Source organism: Leptodactylus fuscus, chromosome 11 (assembly GCF_031893055.1).
Source record: "Leptodactylus fuscus isolate aLepFus1 chromosome 11, aLepFus1.hap2, whole genome shotgun sequence".
Classification (NCBI taxonomy): Eukaryota; Metazoa; Chordata; class Amphibia; order Anura; family Leptodactylidae; genus Leptodactylus; species Leptodactylus fuscus.
Genome location: NC_134275.1, coordinates 48342186 through 48363165, shown reverse-complemented (window position 1 = coordinate 48363165; position 20980 = coordinate 48342186). Strand labels below are relative to the sequence as shown.

General features: G+C 45.1%; 1 protein-coding gene across 1 annotated transcript; it reads right to left on the bottom strand.

Annotated features, from left to right (window-relative positions):
• Window positions 1–124: 124 nt before the first annotated feature.
• Window positions 125–19666, bottom strand: LOC142184828 (cytochrome P450 2G1-like). The gene is made up of 9 exons (XM_075259928.1): window positions 19457–19666; window positions 10228–10390; window positions 9766–9915; window positions 9273–9433; window positions 4246–4422; window positions 2806–2947; window positions 2370–2557; window positions 2149–2290; window positions 125–365 (listed from the first exon to the last, which is right to left on the bottom strand). The coding sequence occupies exons 1-9, from the start codon at window positions 19628–19630 to the stop codon at window positions 172–174; spliced, it is 1491 nt and encodes a 496-aa protein (XP_075116029.1). The 5' UTR covers window positions 19631–19666; the 3' UTR covers window positions 125–171.
• Between the last annotated feature and the right edge of the window lie 1314 nt (window positions 19667–20980).

The following is a 20980-nucleotide window of genomic DNA, read 5'->3' as shown; positions in this document are numbered from 1 at the left end:
AAAAGAAAACCGAGACATTTTTATTTCAGCAGACCTGGTATCAGATACAGATGTGCGATGTCTTCAGGGTTTGACCCATTGAAAGTTCCGAGTATTAGACAAAATAAAAGGGATGAATGTCCAGTAATATCTGCAATGTTATGTTTAATGACAACCCAAATAACAGGAACTTCACTCCGCGGCTACTTTGGGGTTGAATCTCATTTGGAAGGTTGGAGTCATTTTGCCGAGGCCGCTGTATTCAGGGGAGAGGTCGATGTCTGGTGGAGGAACGTCCGAGCGAATCTCAAACCTCTGGAGGATGGATGTCAGGTATAAGAAGAGCTCCATGTGGGCCAAGCCTTCCCCGGGACACGATCTCTTTCCTGGAGGGAGATAAGGGAACAATGGAGGACTTTCTGGTCAGTAATGTAGGTAAAGTAAGATGGGGGTGACGCTATAGGGGGTGTAGCGGAGGTATACGGTACACCCAGGGATGAGGGGCCGCAGAGCCAAAGAATAATATGGGAACCTTTCTGCTCCCAAACCCATCACCCAGCACAGTAGGATGCAGGGATTATTGGCCATTATTCACTGTCCAAGATACTTATGTTACTTCTTCCCACCTAAGACAAAGCGTCGCCACGTGAGCTGACCTTTTATTTATTTTGTTTATTGCGGGTCTGATTTGATTCCCTTTCTTCCTGTGACCCTACACTCACTACAGGATATCCCTTCTAAACCAGATTACACAACTCGCCCCCGTGACCTCGGATCAACACGACCTGAACATTGTGCGTCCGTCTGTTTATACAGGTGAATATTCATGTCCGGTGTTATTATTCCCAGTATTACGGTTTCTTCATAGATCAGGGAATAGGAAGCAATTGAGGTTATTGACTGGTCACATTCCTGTATAGTCTAATCACTAAGATATCACCAGACCCTGCGGTCATACACTGACCCTTCTGACCTAGGTAGGAGTGACTGCGGAGACTGTGAGCACAGACACTTAATGATATTCCCCCAAACAACAAGACTAGATTTGGGCTCTATTGTCATCTATTATGTCATCAATGGGCAAACTGGTTTATAACAAGTCGGGTTCGATATCACTTTTTCAAAAATTTTTGGTCCAGCTGAACCTAAAATTTGTGGAAACACTATGGTGTCGATCACCATTCTCTTTTGGACTTTTCTGGTCTCCTGAATGTGTAGTCCTTGGGGCCCTTAGACCAGAAACATCAAGTAGACACATCCGAGACCAGGAGAGGCGAGTATGACAGATTTTTAGGTTTGATCACCTTCCCTGACCCTCCTCTTATTATACTCTGGACTCTGACGGGACCCCGCAGTACAATAGAAGTTCTGGATCAGATCAAACAAGTGTGGTCAGAAACTAAACTCCCAATATATCTTGTGCGATTCCCCCAACACCGGTATAGAGTGATGAGGCTTTGTTAGCAAAACCAGAAGTCCTCTGGGGTAATGGGAGTTAATCTCCATATAAAAGGGATTGTCTTTGGTTACCGAGTCCTTTTAAAGTGTGGACAGCACAATGTACTATTGGGGTACAGAGAGGCGACTTACAATGGACGTCTGTCTATTAGCTGGAGCAGAGAACCAAGACAAAGACTGGCTCTTCATTTAGTGGATCGAGGGGCTCCTGAATTACAGAGATGGTTTTAGGGACAGGTAATCAATAAGATAGGTCATCAATAGTTAATCAGTGGGGATCTGAAACCCAGGACCCCCACATATCAGCACACAAAGCAGGGTAAGCAGCACTTCGGTCTCACAGACTGGGGACATCACTTTTATTTGTCACATGCTCTGTTTGTAGCCCAAGTGCATGGGGCCAAGATGTAAAACCAAGTATGGGCTTGATATTCCGGCCATAGTGCTCATCAAACACAATTGGGGCAACTCCCAGCGTCTGATCAGACCACACCTGTTATCATTCACATCTGCCCGGGACAGAACTGCAGGACAAGTTTTGCAACAATCTGACATTTTGTATCCAACTGCATTATTTCTTTCTTTTTGTCAATCTTGATACAACATTTTGCCAGTGAGATATATTTATACAGTGTATATATATATATATATATATATATATATATACATATATATATATATATATATATATATATATATGTGTGCACCTACCTGCAGAGAACGCCATGAAACCTTCACTTTTCTTAAACAGCCCATTGTGGTCGAGAAAATGTTTAGGATCAAACTCATAGGGTTTATGAAACACGGTTGGGTCGTACAATACGGAGTGTAAAACTGGAATTATGACGGTACCCTAGAGGGCGAGAAACTAGGTCAATGGTCACCCCCAAATATTAGGACCTATGTACTATTACACAAGAGCCTTTTACTACCTTGGGCAGGGTGTAACCCCTGAAAATAGTGTCTGTTGTCACCGCACGGGGCGCCCCAAGGGGTAAGAAGTCAGTGAACCTCATCACTTCATGGATGACGGCCTCGGTGTAGGGCATTTTGGCTCGGTCTTCCATTTGAGGCCTCCGGGTTCTGCCAATCACATTCTCTATCTCAGCTTGGACCTTTACTGAGGACAAATAGAAAGAATTACGCAATGTCCTGTGGAGTTTACGATAATCATAGTGTAGACACCGCCCAAAGCTGCCAAGTTCAATCTGTTAGTTGTACGAGGAGAGTGACCCCAAGGGTGAGGATATTGGCCTCAAAGGTTTTTGTTTTTAATGTGGTTGAAAATTAAAGTCATTTGTGATCAATCTATAACCCTACTATCCTGGGTGAGATATCGGGCTCTGGTGCGGGATGGCAGACCCTTACTTTTAATATCTGGATACTTCATTAGGATGAGAAGCGCGTACCCCAGAGTAGCGCTGGTGGTCTCTTGTCCCGCAAAAAATATATCCAACGCTGAGGAAAGTAAATTTGGTAAGTTGAATTCTGAATGTGGGTTCTTGCTTTCCTGAAAAAATAATAACACATGGGGAAGACTTACAGTCTGAAAATGAGAATAGATGGACTTAAAACGTGCCAGATTTATCACAGTGTCTAAAGACGTCGCATTATTATCTGAAGACTTCCTAAGAGCTGGCCATGTTTAAGGCTGAAAAATTTGACAAGAATTTGGCCCACATTGACTATTGAGTTACAAGAAGACACGGATGTAAATGTGGCCCATTTGTGGTGCTTCTTGGGAACATCATGGTGTGTCCAGTTTGGGCTAAAAGAAAAGCAGCGTGCCTTAACTGTGTCTGAAATGTGCCAATCCAACTAAGTAATCCAACTAAGAAGTGGCATAAACATGGACTAAAGTATAAGTGTAAGGATACAGCAGATGGATCGTCCAGGATCAGATACTGTGATAAAGCTGGTGTAGTATCAGACTGCAATACATAACTATTAAAGGGGCTCTATCAGCAAACTCATGCTGATAGAGCCCCACATATGAGTGAATAGCCTTTAAAAAGGCTATTCAGGCACCGTAAAAGTTATATTAAACTACCTCCCAGTTTTAAAATAATACCCTAAAAAAGAATGTTATGTACTTACGCATCGTGCACGGTGGGTGGGCATTCAGGGTGCACCGTCTTCTTCATCCACGCCTCCTCTTCCTCCGATGTCTTCGGGTGCCGTCCTCCTCCGGCGCTCGCGAACTGACATTGATAAAAAAAATGGCCTGGGCGCATGCGCAGTAGCATGCGACTTCTACTATGGCTACTGCGCATACGCCCAGGCCATTTTTATTTTTTTTATCAATGTCAGTTAGTGAGTGTCGGAGGAGGACGGGACCCGAGGACATCGGAGGAAGAAGAGGCGTGGATAAAGAAGAAGACACACCCTGAAAGCCTGCCCAGCGTGCACGATGCGTAAGTAGATCATTCTTTTTTAGGTTTTGCTGATAGAGCCGGGTCAGTGCTGCAAGTTAATCTGCTTTACAAAATAGTCAGGGCCACAGACAACAGTAGTCTATAGAAGACATGCTCTCTGCTCCGTGGAGAAGGAGGAGATAAGCTGTGACATCTTCTATTGTCAGTAGTGATGTCATTATAGTCGGCAGTGTTAGCTACAGAGGAGTTAACTTCTATTGTAATCTGTCTGTTATGTGAAAGAGGTGACTGATGCAAAGAAAACCGTACAGAACTGTACCGTACTTTCCTATTACTGGATAACACATCGGGCTAACCACAGGCAATTCCATTGTGTAGCTTTTGTTATTGAGGGTGTTTATTTTGCGTCTGATGACATTACATCCTTCCTAACCTGTTGCATCTTGATGAGAAAAGCATCAATGTAGTCTCGGGGGTTGTCAGGGTCCAGGGTAGCCTCGTGCTCCCGCACTATAGCCTCTGCATAGTCCAGCTGGGCTTGGTAGTTCTCGGTCACCTTATGATGAGTCCCCGGGAAATACTTGAGGATGGATGGTATGAAATTGTACAACTGTGACAACAAAGAAAAGGTGACGGTCATCGTAATACTGCAAGTGGTTCAGAACATAAAGTCTTAAATAGTATAATCTTTTAAGATGACTTTCATTTAATAGTTTTTGTGATTCTGGACCAAAGGCTAATGCACTTTATATAAAAATGTTTTTGTTTTCGGCCAGAAAAACATCTGAAAGGGGGCGTGGCCTAGGACATGGCGCTGTGAAGACGCGGTCTCTCTGAGCTCCCGGACCCCGTCGGCAACTTACCTCTTCTCTCCGGTCCTAACGTTCTCCTGTCTCCAGCCACGCGATGGTCCGACGGGTGGGCCGAAAATCCTCCACTCCGGCCCGCATGGATCCTCCGATAGCGAGGTTTCTCCTCGCTGCGGCCTCCTCCAGCTCTCCGGCGGGGACTTCCAAAATGGCGCCGGCGCGCGCCCCCTGCCTGCAGCCTGAAGCTCCGGCTCCCTCCTCGCTCCGTCCGTCTGGGTCGGCCCCAGCTACGGACCTGTCCGGCTCCTCTACTGCCTCCGCTCTGCTCTCCCCTGGCATGGGGACTCCTGGGGCTGCTACTGACAAGGTATGCCTTGCATCTGGGACTGTCTCCTCTGACCGCATGGCGGCCCCCCTCCCCCACTCACTCTCCACTGTGCCTGGCCCTGGCTGTCCCTGGATGCTCCCTGCTGCCCCTGTGCCCCAGTGTGGTGGAATGCCCCAGGAACATGGCTCCCCTCTCCCTCTAGACACTGTTGGTTCGCCTCCTCTCCTGGCCCCCTCCTCAGCTCTGGTCCCTGGCCCTGATGACCCCTTGGCTCCGGTGGCCCAGGTCCTGACCCTCCAGGCCTCCTCCACTATGCCTGCGGTTCTCCCCCCTGGGACCCCCCCTGGGTCAGCTTCTCTAACTCTGCATTCCTCCCTATCCACCTGGGATGATCCCCAAAGGCCTCAGCGACCCCCGGATTGTGATTTGGATTTTTCTTCTACTCCGGCGGCCCTTCGGGCCCCCGTGGACTCTGATTCCTCTGGTTCTTCCTCACATGCCTCCCTGTCTCAGGGGAGACCTAAACGCCCTAAGTTATCGGATATCTTGGAATTGCTCCGTGCTATGCCCACTAAACAAGACATAGAGGCTATGGTGCGCAGAGTGGAGGAGAAACAAGACAAGATTCTGACAGGGTTCAAGGCGGACCTTCACTCCCTTTCGTCTTCTGTTACGTCTCAACAGCAACGCACGGATTCTATCGATCAACGACTCCTTGCAGTGGAGGACTCTTTATCTACTCAACGCACGTTTAATCGCCATCTCATCCTACAAGTAGACGATCAGGAGAATCGGGGTCGCCGGAACAATATTAAACTGAGGGGCATCCCTGATGCTGTTGCCACCAAAGAGCTCCGCTCTATTGCGGTTTCGGTTTTCAACACCGTTCTGTCCCGACCGATGGATACAGAGATCAATATCGATAGGATCCACCGTGTGCTCGGACCTAAAAGAACCTCCTCCTCCGATCCTAGGGATGTCCTATGCCGGGTGCATTTTTACAAAGAGAAAGAGGACATTCTTCAGGCGGCCTGGCGCCATGGACCGGTTCCGTTCCTAGATGGCTCTATTACCCTTCTCCCTGATGTTTCCCGCCGCACTTTGGCGATGCGGCGTCTTCTGAAGCCTACTCTCCGCAAAATCCTGGACTCTGGAGCTACTTATCGCTGGGGTCACCCCTTTCATCTCCTGATCCGCCGAAATGGCGCCAACTTCGCTTTACATTCCCCTGACCAGGTGGAGGATCTCGCCCATTTTCTTGACATCTCTGACTTAACTTTACCGGACTGGCTGGAGTTCCCACTCCCTTCCCCTCTATCTGCTGCTGGCCCCTCCTCACCCCCACTGCCTCGACAGGGACGCCGTGGGATGGACCCCTTGGGGGCCCCTCTGGAGAACGTTTCATCTGGGCCGATAGTCTAGACTGTGCTGGGCCCTCCGAGGCCACCTGACTTTCGTTGTTTTATGCTCTTTTGTATTTCTTCGTTATTGTATCTTTGTCTCTCCCGCGATTTGTTCCTCATGCTAAGTTTTATGCCCTGGGGGTGCATGGGGTGGATTCCTGTCCCCCCCCTCCCCCCTGTGTGTTTGCGGCGTTGCCCGCCCTCTTTCCTGCCCCCCGGCCTGCCAGGGTTGCTCCGTGTATGCATTCCTTGCGTCGTTGTCTCTACATTTTGAGGCTTCGCCGTACGGTGGCCTGCTTGGGAGTGCTCCTTTTATTTGCCTCTTCCACGGGGCGCCCGGGTTGGCCGGGGTGTGGGCTGTTTGCTTCACTATAATTGTGGCTGGCCCCCTCAGCTGGCTTTTAATTGCGACCCCCTTTTCTTTTTTCATTATTGCTGTGTTGCCGGTGTGGGAATGGGTAGCTCTGAATTCTGATCTACCTCTCCCCCACTTAGTTAGTTCTAGCGGCTCTCTGGGCGCATTCTGCGGCGTGCCCCTGAGACCTGCTCTAGTGGGTTTTCTCCCACTGATTGGTGTTTGCCCGAGCTTGGGCTAGCTAAGCTCGGTTCTAGCAGGTGTTTGCTTTTTGTCCTCTTGTTTTTGTTTGTTTGTCTACTTTTTTCCCTCTCGTCTCTTTTCGCTGCCCCTCCCTTTTTCCCCTCCCCCCCCCGCTCATTCCTTCCACTTCTCTTCCCTGATTTCCTCCCTCCCCCTCCCTCATCTGTTTCCCCCCTCGCCTTCCCTCCTCTCCCTTCCCCCTGGGGGTGGTCCCGGGCCCCCTGCCATGGATTCTCTGACCTTTTCCTCCATTAATGTGAATGGGCTTAATACTCCTGAAAAGAGGTCCTCCCTCTTGCGATTGCTCTGGAGTAAAAGAAAGGCTGTGGCTTTCGTGCAGGAGACACACTTTAGGGAGGGCTCTGTCCCCTCTCTTTCCTCTCTAAGATACCCTGACGTATATCATAGCTGTTTTTCTGAATCCAAATCTAGGGGAGTTAGCATTTTAATTGGGCGTTCAGTGGCTTGGAAGTATCGAGCAGCTCTGTCGGACCACTCGGGTAGGTTCCTGTTTGTTAAGGGGGAATTGGCGGACACCTTATTCACCTTTGCTAATCTTTACCTTCCCAATTCGGATCAGATTGGTTCCCTAGAGCGCATCTTAGATAAATTATCCGATTTTGCTGAAGGGACCCTTTTGGTTGGAGGGGATTTCAATCTGGCTTTAGACCCCTCCTTGGATGTCTCTCGAGGTATCTCGCACATGTCTACTCGTGCTTTATGCCGGGTCCGTAAACTTCTTCATTCCCACCAACTGATTGATGCTTGGCACACGATCCACCCAGATGGTAGGGATTACTCGTTTTACTCACACCCCCGAGATGTCTACTCCAGATTGGACTATTTTTTCGTCCGTCATTCGGATGTCCCATTGCTGCGGGGTTCCACGATTGACCCTATAACTTTCTCTGATCATGCGATGGTCCATGTTGATCTGTCATCCCCCTCGAAGAGGCCTAGATCCTGGCAGTGGCGCCTTAATGAGTCGCTTCTCCAGGATGTGCCAACTTCCTTGGCAGTCACTTCCGCACTTGAACTCTACTTCAAGGAGAATAACACGCCTGACACCTCCCCTGTTATGCTTTGGGCGGCTCATAAGTGTGTTATCAGGGGGGTGCTGATCCAACATGGCTCTCGCTTGAAAAAGGAGAGGTCTAGGGAACTTGCTGCACTGATAGCCGACGTGGTCTCTCTGGAGCAGTCACACAAACGTTCGCACGCGCCTGATGGAGTGGGTTTGTCCCGGGACTCCCCCCCCTCCCCCCTTTTTTCTCCTTTTTCCCTATTCCTTTCTCCTCCCTGTCGGCTTCCCCCCGTTTCTCTTTCCCCTCCCCCCCCCCTCCCTAGTTTACCTCTTGTCCCCCCCCCCCCCCCCGATGGTTTTCTCCTGTTTCATTCCGTTCCCCCTTCGTCCTTTTTCATTTTATGTAGTGACGCAGTGTCGGCCGCTCCTCCCCCGTATTGTTGGTTGTGGTGAGGTCCGGCCTTTGAATTTGTCGGGCGACCCTCGTTTCGGTTGGGTCCCCCGTGTTTTGTTATGTGATTGTTTTTGATTCATATATCTTTTATTTTCTCTCCTCTGTGACCTTGTTTTCATAAATAAAGAATTTATAAAAAAAAAAAAAACATCTGAAAAGATCCTGTTACTCAGTATCTCCCTCCTTCTTACTTTGCCTAGTCCCTGTCACTAAGGAAGGTCTGTATTTAGAAACCAATAGGCTCAAGATGGAAAACAGAAAGTGGTGCGGGGAGGGTCAGGTCTCGGCACTGCCTTTGTATGTTTATACTCAGTTTTTCTGTGCTCCTTGCCTCTACTCTGCTTATTGGGGCGTCGCAGCTTCACACAGATCCCAGCGAGTGTCAGGAGAGTCTATGTGACATTGACGTTAATCATAGACAGTAAGCAGCTTTCCTTATTGTGCTCAGATTTCTCTTTTTTGGTGTCAAGGATCTTTTAGCTGCATCTTAAGACCATGTACACATCTGCATTGGAGTCTCTGTTTGAAGATGGCGTCTCAGTGTGTCCAAAATAGCTCAAAAAAAGTCCTGTCCTGTCCTTAGAATATGGAGACAGAGCCATAAAAAGAAGGTTCAATCTCCTTTATCGTGCCAATGCCAGAGTCCTGCACAGCGGAACTGGTGGAAACCCAATGGACCCCCCGGTGGACCTCATTATAGTCTACCGGGTCTGCGAATGTCGGCAGTTAGCTGCTATTATAGAGAATGGTCTCTCTGTCTTTCGGGCTCCCATGTGAGGACTCGCAGTATTTTCAAGGTTCAAGATTCCCTAAAAATAGGCGGAAGAAGAATCTGATTTATTACCTGAACCCAAATGTTGTCCACCCTTCTGAGATTCTCAGCTACCAGGTCCAGCAGGATCTGCAGCTTAGGATCCATGTACTCAAATCTCCTCCCAAAGAGGACGGAACAGATGACATTGGAGACGGAGCGGCGGATGAAGAACGCCGGACTGAAGAGGGAACCTGCAATATAAAAATATCATCATCTAAATCAACAAGCTCTGTGGATGAATTTAGATTTTTCTTATCTTACAAGATACAAGATACAGGAAATCTCATACATGGCACAGATGGATAGAAATATAGATAGATAGAGAGATAGATAGATAGATAGATAGATAGATAGATAGATAGATAGATAGGAGATAGATAGATAGATAGATAGATAGATAGATAGATAGATAGATGATAGATGGATGGATGGATGGATGGATGGATAGATGATAGATAGATAGATAGATAGATAGATAGATAGATAGATAGATAGGAGACAGTTAGCCATCTCAGCCACCTACCATTTGTTTCTTGGAATACGTCTAGAAGATATTGGATTTCTTCTTGAATCCGCTCCTCGATGCTTCGCTTTCCCATTCCAAAATTCCTCATCGTGCTCAGCGAGAATCTCCTCAGTTCTTTCCAGCGTTCTCCGTTACTGAATGCGATGCCTGATGGATAAGTATAAAACATTTCTAGAATATTATGTGGCATGAAGAATAGAGGAACAAACTGGTAATGTCCTTTAATCTGGTATCAGAGAGACTTGGCAGGTGACGGATTATCAGATATTTTGGCAGCCCTAACAGCTCGTGTAACTAATGTCTATTCGATGGGATTTCCAATGGCTGCTCAGATTTGGTAAAATTCAGAATTTTTTTTACAGTTTTGTGCATGAATTGGATTATAGAATTGCAGATTATAGTAATAGGACAGTTAATATTATTCACCATTTTAGCAAATTGTTGAAAACGTTGACTGACCGTATCCCCGGCTGGTTATATCCACTATTGGGAATTCTGCTCGTCCGCTGAATTTGTCACCATTGACCACAAGGGCTTCCTTCACAGCCTGGAACCCACAAAGCACCACAGAAGGCTTCGGGCCTATGTATAGGGTGTAGACGGGTCCAAACTTCTTACTCATCTTTAGGGGAAGAACAGACAAATAAGCTTCTATGAATTACACAGGTTGCGGTTACAGAGTTGCACCAATAGTACTGGTACCTTATATAAAGAGGGCACTAAGATACCGGGCTGTCTATCAGAGCGATATCTCTGTATGGGCTTTGAGTTTCTACCATGCATTTGCTATTACATTAGATTGATCAATCCTACAACAGTACAGCCATCAGTACAGAAAAGGGCTCCCATATTATGTGTACTACGAGTGCCCGAACTTCTGTGACCACGGGATTGAATCGCCAAGTCTATGAATTTCCTTCTGTTTGAATCACACCATAAGAAGGGATGTCACAATATGGCCAAAAACAGTTCTAAGGGCTCGTTCACACGGTGTAACGTGCCGCGTGATGTGGCACGTGTACGCCGCGTGACCCTTTGCGTGCCGTACACGCTCCCATTCATTTCAATGGGAGCGGGGATCGTATGCACCGCGCTAGTTTGCGGCCGTGAATAAATGCACGGCCGCAAACTAGTGTGGCGCATACGATCCCCGCTCCCATTGAAATGAATGGGAGCGTGTACGGCACGCAAAGGGTCACGCGGCGTACACGTGCCACATCACGCGGCACGTTACACCATGTGAGCGAGCCCTAAGAGTAATGATATACCCATTGAGAGGCCAGTGGCGGATCCAGGGTTTGCGGGGCCCTGGACAATTGACTTTTGCGGGGCCCTACTTACTGGGGGTCTGGCGCTTCTAACCCATACCTCCCAACTTTTGAAGACTAGAAAGAGGGACAAAACGTGCGGCGCACTCAGAAATGAATTCTCATTCATTTTTCATGTGCTCCCACACAGTATAATCCTCCTACAGTCACCCATAAATTATATGCCCTCCATCTCTCCCCCAGTTTCATATACACCCTTCATCTTCCCCTAGTTTCATGTCCCCCCCTCTATCTTTGTCCCCAATTTCATGCCATTCTCCCCCGTTCATCTGCCCACAGTTTCATGTCCCCCGTCTCTGCCCCAGTGTCATGCCATTCTCCCCCCTTCATCTGCCCCAGTGTCATGCCGTTCTCCACGCCCTTCATCTGCCCCAGTGTCATGCCGTTCTCCCCCCTTCATCTTCCCCAGTGTCATGCCGTTCCCCCCTTCATCTGCCCCAGTGTCATGCCGTTCTCCCCCCCCTTCATTTCCCCAGTGTCATGCTGTTCTCTCCCCCCTTCATCTACCCCAGTGTCATGGCGTTCCCCCCTTCATCTGCCCCAGTGTCATGCCATTCTCCCTCCCTTCATCTGCCCCAGTGTCATGTCGTTCTCCTCCCCTTCATCTGCTCCAGTGTCATGTCGTTCTCCCCTCTTCATCTGCTCCAGTTTCATGCCATTCTCCCCTCCTTCATCTGCCCCAGTGTCATGTTGTTCTCCCCTCCTTCATCTGCTCCAGTGTCATGCCGTTCTCCCCTCCTATATCTGCCCCAGTGTCATGCCGTTCTTCCCCCCTCCCTTATCTGCCCCCAGTTTTATGGCCCCCCCTACATTATGTTCCACCTAAATGTTTAACACAAAAAAAAACACACTCACCTTCCATCGCTCCCCCGCCGCTCTCTCCGCAGTCTCACTCGCTCACAGAGTTGTAGGCGCGATTTGACGTCATCACATTGCGGCTACAAATGCAGGAGAGCAGCATTAAAGCAGGAGCTGAACTGTGACAGCTCCTGCTTTAAACGGCTATGTATTCAGCTCATGAGTTGAAATCGGGGCATGCCGACCGGGACCGTTTTGTTAGGTTCGGGATGCAGGGCCCCGCTAGGCGTGGGGCCCCAGGAGGTTGCCTGGCTCGCTCGGTCCTGGATCCGCCCCTGCGAGAGGCAAATAACAATACAATAGTAGCAACACGATACTCACATAGAGCGCTACAATATCTATCATTCAGTTTCGTTACAATTTTGTGATGTGGGTGCAATGATTTAGGTTTAGATCCTGGTGAAGGACGACCCCATTACTCATATAATGCAGGCACTCATTACTCATTACTCATATAAGGCAGTATAATCCACCCCCTTTATATTGTAGCACTAAGTAGCAAGAACGGGTGTTCCAAATTTTGTATGTTGTATCGACCTGCAGTACCAATACTGGTCAGTCGATGGGGCTACTGCGTTACGTTATGCATGTGAAAGCTCCGTAGCCAGTAGGCATCAACATTGGGAACGTGTAGAAGACACCTGGGATTAGATTTCGGTAGAGACAGGCTTGAATCTGATTGAGAGGCAGTGCAGAAAGCCAAAGGTGGATTTACAAAATACTAACAAAAAATTACATTTTAGATTTTATAGGAGCAAAACAGTAACAATAACAATGGAGTCACATGACAAGAATCTGCATAACTAATCATATGCTAAATAGTCACATGTATGTCTGAGATCGCCGAGATGACTGTCTCACGTTCCAAGCTGTAGTGGATGGCGAGATCTGGAGCCTGAAAGTCACAAGGTCAAGTCAAACGGCCGTTTCGAATAGCACGCACCCATAGGAATGAATGGAAGCGGCGCAGGGGGTTAAGGGGCCAGCCGCCGGCAAAGTCTGCGTGCCGGCTGCGTCCATTCATTCCTACGGGCGCGTGCTATACGAAATGGGAGTTTCGAATAGTACTCGCTCATCTCTAATTGTTACCCTTTTGCTCGTCATTGTATAGGACTTTGTCATCACTTTTTATTCAATATTTAGAGAAGAAATGGTTACTTCTGGCAATTTTTTTTTCTGTTTTTCTTTTACACAATGCTTGCTGTACAGGTAACTAATGTTTTAGCTTCATTGTACAGTTTGTCATGGATGTGGCGATACCAGACGTGTCGTTACTTTATGTTGTTTCTTTTATACATAATAATTTGATATTATTTCTTAGAAATGGGACATTTTGTGGGTATAGTCGTACATATGGCTGTGGGTCGGGACAAGAGGTTCCAAACATATAACAAGTGTGTAAATATTCTCTATTGTTCCCTGAGGGCAGTAAGAGTTTCCAGAATTTCCCTGGTGCTTGTCTGTGTGCAACTTTTGTAAATACATCTTGTACCTACTGATGCAATTGCATATTGCCATGAACTTATATATAGTTTGTCCATAGGAGACTGCATGGTAGAGGAGAGGGAGTCTCCCTCCCTACAGGTACGCTGTTACAGATGATACTTCCTCAGAGTTATTCCATCTGCCAGGCTGTGTTGTATTTTATGATCTGAATTACAAATAAAAAGATCATTTACTGCAAATTGAGTCTATAAAGTGAGTTCCTGTCCCATCTCCACCCATCTTATGCTCAAAGCCTTCACAATACTGACACCTCCTGAGAGCTTTCCTACTGTTTTTGTACATAGTTAGTATTCATGCTCCCTTGGTGACTTGGATCATTGGATAATATGTCTCCATCCAAAACCCAGTGGTCCCTAGTTATATAATGCACCTTCTCCTACACAGGTTCCTAGCCTGGTCTGGTTCCTGTGAATTTGTGCTTGCTGCTATTCACTGACTACTTGTATTCGAACTTTCTGCTTTTTGTCCTGATCTGTTACCTGTAATATTGACTATGCATATAAAGTTTTGCAGCCCATACCTCAGCCTGTACCAAGACAATGCACAAACTCCACCAGCCCTAACTTCAGCCTGTGCCTAAGACTTTGTTCCTGCTTGTGGTGCTATGTATCAGGGTCTCACAACCTGCCTGGGTTGGTTATCACTAACACCATGTCTGTCCCCAGAGCAGAGCCGCACCTCCCATGAGGCGACCTGAAGCGAGCGCTTCAGGCGGCGCTATGTCAGTCCTGGACTGGATTAGCACCGAGCGGTAGTTTGACGCGGCCACTGGAGCAGCGCTGCTCCAGCAGCTTCCCCTCATGCTCAGGCAGAGAGCAGGTCATCTCCGTGCCTGCTCTCTGCCTGCGAACGGTGCTAAGCCCCGCCCCCTTCACTTCACCACGCCCCTTCCCTCAGCCACGCCCCTGTAGTTCGCCTCGGGCGGCAAAAGGGGTAGGTTCACCCCTGCCCCAGAGATAACAACCTGGTGGTCCCCTGGCCTGAAGACCAAACCCTTGTAGGGGATGAACATCAGGAGAACACTTAGACAAGAGCTATGGAATAGCCTGAGGTTGAACATGTTTAGTGCCATAGTGGGTCCTCATGTGCTACGAAGGGGATGGATTCCTAAAAAAATTATCCTGGTGAGTCCAAGGAACTCGCCAGTGACTAACCTACAAAAATCACCTGTAATCTATAGGGGGCTCAGCAGAAAGTGTTCAGTGTGTGAAACAACCGGCCTTATTCTGGATTGGGATGTCTTGTGACCATTTTTTTTTTTTTTAAATAAAATTGTTGCGCTTTGCAGTGTGCTGGATCTGTGAAAAATAGATGGATGGGATTGCAATGGGCAAAATGGAGAAAAATAAGAGCAAAATAAGAGCATTTCTCTTTCTGAAGGACCAATGGAAGAAAGACCAAGTGGAAAGCCCCATATAAAATCTATTGGACTCTGTGCGGGGAGTGGAGAACATTTACAGAACATGTCCATGGAATACGGATGTGTAATGCTCAGTGAAACCAGTGAGTGGTCAATGTAACACAAGAATATGGTGGGTCCGCGAGATAAGAGAGATGGTGGAGGCTCTGATTGTAGGACCCCGATCTTTAGACTTAGAACTACAGAATGGATATTTAAAAGTTACTTTTCTAAGCCAGAAAACTCCTTTTTAATGATTTTCACATGAATGTTTTTGTGCAAGGCTTTTATAGTGCAATATTTGTTACCTTATGCTACTTACACAGGGCTTAGTGCAGATTTACTGCAATGTATGACATAAGAATAAGCGATATTTGCTTTGGTGCATTTGATTTATTAGAAGGTTTCTGCCTCACAATGGCTTTGGTGCATCTTATTCCATTCTTTGAGCTCCAGCCTTAGTAAATCCACCTCTATGACTGTATAGATGTGACTGCTGGGTCGTATCTCCCTGAGGATATCGGGTTTATGTATCTACTACTTGCCCTGTAGGGCAGAAATTCTATTTTCAGACCTTTAGACTCAGAACTGACTATTTTTAGACCACACGATTACTAGAAAACCTTTCCTGTGTTGAGCGTTGACAAAGGTCGTGTTTGTACATAGATGACATCATACAAGGGGGCGGGGAGTCACGAGGCTCCAGAATGCTACAATATATATATTATTTATGACATCACGATCATTATTTTCATAATAGACCAAAATGAAAAGCTGTATACTTTCCTATTACTGACCTCTGTATTGCTGTATACTGTCCTGTTACTGACCTCTGTATTTCTGTATACTGTCCTGTTACTGATCGCTGTATTGCTGTATACTGTCCTGTTACTGACCTCTGTATTGCTGTATACTATTCTGTTACTGATCTCTGTATACTATTCTGTTACTGATCTCTGTATCTCTGTATTGCTGTATACTATTCTGTTACTGATCTCTGTATCTCTGTATACTATTCTGTTACTGATCTCTGTATTTCTGTATACTATTCTGTTACTGACCTCTGTATTGCTGTATACTATTCTGTTACTGATCTCTGTATACTATTCTGTTACTGATCTCTGTATCTCTGTATACTATTCTGTTACTGATCTCTGTATTGCTGTATACTATTCTTTTACTGATCTCTGTATCTCTGTATACTATTCTGTTACTGATCTCTGTATTCCTGTATACTATTCTGTTACTGACCTCTGTATTTCTGTATACTATTCTGTTACTGATCTCTGTATACTATTCTGTTACTGATCTCTGTATACTATTCTGTTACTGATCTCTGTATTTCTGTATACTATTCTGTTACTGATCTCTGTATTGCTGTATACTATTCTGTTACTGATCTCTGTATGCTATTCTGTTACTGATCTCTGTATACTATTCTGTTACTGACCTCTGTATTGCTGTATACTATTCTGTTACTGATCTCTGTATTGTTGTATACTATTCTGTTACTGATCTCTGTATACTATTCTGTTACTGATCTCTGTATCTCTGTATACTATTCTGTTACTGATCTCTGTATACTATTCTGTTACTGATCTCTGTATTGCTGTATACTATTCTGTTACTGATCTCTGTATACTATTCTGTTACTGATCTCTGTATCTCTGTATACTATTCTCTTACTGATCCCTGTATTTCTGTATACTATTCTGTTACTGATCTCTGTATACTATTCTGTTACTGATCTCTGTATACTATTCTGTTACTGACCTCTGTATTGCTGTATACTATTCTGTTACTGATCTCTGTATACTATTCTGTTACTGATCCCTGTATTTCTGTATACTATTCTGTTACTGATCTCTGTATTGCTGTATACTATTCTGTTACTGATCTATATATTTCTGTATACTATTCTGTTACTGATCTCTGTATCTCTGTATACTATTCTGTTACTGATCCCTGTATTTCTGTATACTATTCTGTTACTGATCTCTGTATTGCTGTATACTATTCTGTTACTGATCTCTGTATACTATTCTGTTACTGATCTATGTATTGCTGTATACTATTCTGTTACTGATCTCTGTATACTATTCTGTTACTGATCTCTGTATTGCTGTATACTATTCTGTTACTGATCTCTGTATACTATTCTGTTACTGATCTCTGTATTTCTGTATACTATTCTGTTACTGATCTCTGTATGCTATTCTGTTACTGATCTCTGTATACTATTCTGTTACTGACCTCTGTATTGCTGTATACTATTCTGTTACTGATCTCTGTATTGCTGTATACTATTCTGTTACTGATCTCTGTATCTCTGTATACTATTCTGTTACTGATCCCTGTATTTCTGTATACTATTCTGTTACTGATCTCTGTATACTATTCTGTTACTGATCTCTGTATACTATTCTGTTACTGACCTCTGTATTGCTGTATACTATTCTGTTAGTGATCTCTGTATCTCTGTATACTATTCTGTTACTGATCCCTGTATTTCTGTATACTATTCTGTTACTGATCTCTGTATTGCTGTATACTATTCTGTTACCGATCTATGTATTTCTGTATACTATTCTGATACTGATCTCTGTATACTATTCTGTTACTGATCTCTGTATTTCTGTATACTATTCTGTTACTGATCTCTGTATTTCTGTATACTATTCTGTTACTGATCTCTGTATTGCTGTATACTATTCTGTTACTGATCTCTGTATTTCTGTATACTATTCTGTTATTGATCTCTGTATTGCTGTATACTATTCTGTTACTGATCTCTGTATACTATTCTGTTACTGATCTCTGTATTGCTGTATACTATTCTGTTACTGATCTCTGTATTGCTGTATACTATTCTGTTACTGTTCTCTGTATTTCTGTATACTATTCTGTTACTGATCTTTGTATTGCTGTATACTATTCTGTTACTGATCTCTGTATACTATTCTGTTACTGATCCCTGTATTTCTGTATACTATTCTGTTACTGATCTCTGTATTTCTGTATACTATTCTGTTACTGATCTCTGTATTGCTGTATACTATTCTGTTACTGATCTCTGTATTGCTGTATACTATTCTGTTACTGATCTCTGTATTGCTGTATACTATTCTGTTACTGATCTCTGTATACTATTCTGTTACTGATCTCTGTATTTCTGTATACTATTCTGTTACTGATCTCTGTATTTCTGTATACTATTCTGTTACTGATCTATGTATTTCTGTATACTATTCTGATACTGATCTCTGTATACTATTCTGTGACTGATCTCTGTATTTCTGTATACTATTCTGTTGCTGATCTCTGTATCTCTGTATACTATTCTGTTACTGATCTCTGTATCTCTGTATACTATTCTGTTACTGATCTTTGTATTTCTGTATACTATTCTGTTACTGATCTCTGTATTGCTGTATACTATTCTGTTACTGTTCTCTGTATTTCTGTATACTATTCTGTTACTGATCTCTGTATTGCTGTATACTATTCTGTTACTGATCTCTGTATACTATTCTGTTACTGATCCCTGTATACTATTCTGTTACTGATCTCTGTATTGCTGTATACTATTCTGTTACTGATCTCTGTATTGCTGTATACTATTCTGTTACTGATCTATGTATTTCTGTATACTATTCTGATACTGATCTCTGTATACTATTCTGTTACTGATCTCTGTATTTCTGTATACTATTCTGTTGCTGATCTCTGTATTCCTGTATACTATTCGGTTACTGATCTCTGTATACTATTCTGTTACTGATCTCTGTATCTCTATATACTATTCTATTACTAATCTCTGTATCTCTGTATACTATTCTGTTGCTAATCACAAGAACTTAGAACTTCCGCTCCATTGCGCTTTTCAATTTTCCCCAATAACATTCCCTTTTGTCACTTGTATATACACAGTCCAGTCCTATTAATGTGACCGCTGCCTACTTTTGATGTTAAATAACCAATCACAGAAGGCACGTGTCATCAGCCATCTGGGTGCGCTCATCATTATGGAAGGCACGATGGATCAGCACGCATATGCTTCTATCCTTGCGGACCATGGTCACCCCTACATGCCAGATGTTTTTCCTCAGGATGATGGCATCTACCATCAGGACAATGCCACGTGTCATAAAGCTCTCAGTGTACGTGCGTGGTTAGAGGAGCACCAGGATGAGTTTACCGTACTCCCTTGGCCAGCGAATTCCCCGGACTTGAACCCAATGGAGAATCTGTGGGAGCACCTCGATCAGGTTGTTGGCGCCATGGATGCTCAACCACGTAACCTAGCGCAGCTGGCCACGGCACTGGAGTCGGCATGGCTCAACATCCCAGTGACATCATCACAACATCCCGTCTCTTCCTGCACGTCTCACAGCGGTCCGCTCTGCCAAAGGTGGCTATTCTGGATTGTGACAGGTGGTCGCATTACTGTGACTGGACTTTGTATTATTACAGTCAATCAATGAATTCTTTGTGCAGAATTTTGTTTTATCAATGAGTGGATTTCCTCCCTACACCCATGTCCTGCCTCCAGAATACATACATATACACCTATATTCTCCCTATCCTATAGACTCACCTCCAATATGGGGATGTGTATCTCGCGACTCTTGAGCTGCAGTAAGTTCCCTAGGACAGGTAGAGGTCTGGGACCTGGGGGGAGATTTCCTTTATTCCCAAATGACTTTTTAAGGAGGAAAAGCAGCAGCAGAGCAAGAAGAAAAGGAGTAAGGAGTCCGAGGGAGCTCTCCATGTCGGTAGGCTGCAGTAAAGGAGGATGACATGCAGTATGAGGACTGTGCACTCAGGATGTATATACTAAAGAAGCTGAATGTACACAATCTACAGGGTTCAGAGGAACATTTCCTACAAGTTGTCACACCCTCTTTAACTCATGAGTGCCCAGTTCTGCAGTTACATGTAATGTCTCTGCCTGTTACTCTGTGTGTTACGTAATCCTCCTTTCTATTATGTTGCTCCTTCCGGAGTCTTGAGTCGCTCTTGTGTCGTCATATTCTTTAATGCTCTTCTGTATATTTGCAGGAAGTCTCTGCCAGTTGTGCAAAATAATTCATTTGTCTATTGCACAATGTCGCTGAAGATTTCACGTTACATCGATGCAGAGATTTTTTATTGTGAACAAATTCTGCAGACATTGCAATCCAATTGAGAAGGATATTGTGTGACATTGCAGTATACGGAGGTGTAATAAGCTAGGAAACGTGAAGATATAATAAAAGTGTTCTATATTACAGTGCATAGGAAGGAGGCGGTTGAGCTAAACCGCCTGCAGCCTTGTATTGTAAGCCCGTACCAAGTATATGTATAACTGGGTTATATTACAATATACTTGCCTACAATTCCTCCCTATCATCAGTGGCTGGACAAGACATAGAGCTGCAACATCAAAGCAGACTGGTTTGTGGGAGTGGAATTCAGTCTGACCAATCGGCCATGCTAGAAACTAAAACAGAAATTAATTGACTAATGATTCTTAGGCTAAGCCTCTACGTGGCGTCCCGCAGCAAAAAAATGCTGCGGAAAAAAACATGGCGGAAACGCATCGCGGTTCTTCCTGCAGCACTTTACACAGAAAGTTTGCAGAGTTTTTCTCTGTGGATTTTCTGTTACAATTATACCTATGGGGAAACCGTCTCCGTTTCCGTAGATATAATTGACATGCCGCGATTTCCAAAAACATGCCGGCTTTGGAAATCGCCGCGTTTCCGCATCGCAGTTTTTACTGCAAAGTTGGCATGGTGTTCACTAGATTCACTAGCGCCGGTCACATATTATTTGTATTGGACAGGACCCCTAAGTTATACAGCCCAGTGTACAGATCCAGATCCCAGGACTGTAGCCCAGGTCTGAGGTCTCCTGGACACAAGGTATCTGATACAGGCCGGAGACTCAGCTATTACCCTGGACTAACATGACCCTTCCACTGTCCCCTATAGGAAAAGTTCCTCAGAGGTCACAGGTACAATAATGTGTAAGTCCCACTGACAGCGAGGCCACACGGATGGCCACGGCCACTACTGAGCAATCCTACAGGCTTATAAAGATGAGGCTCCTCCCCTTGGAAACACCTACTGGGGAGGAG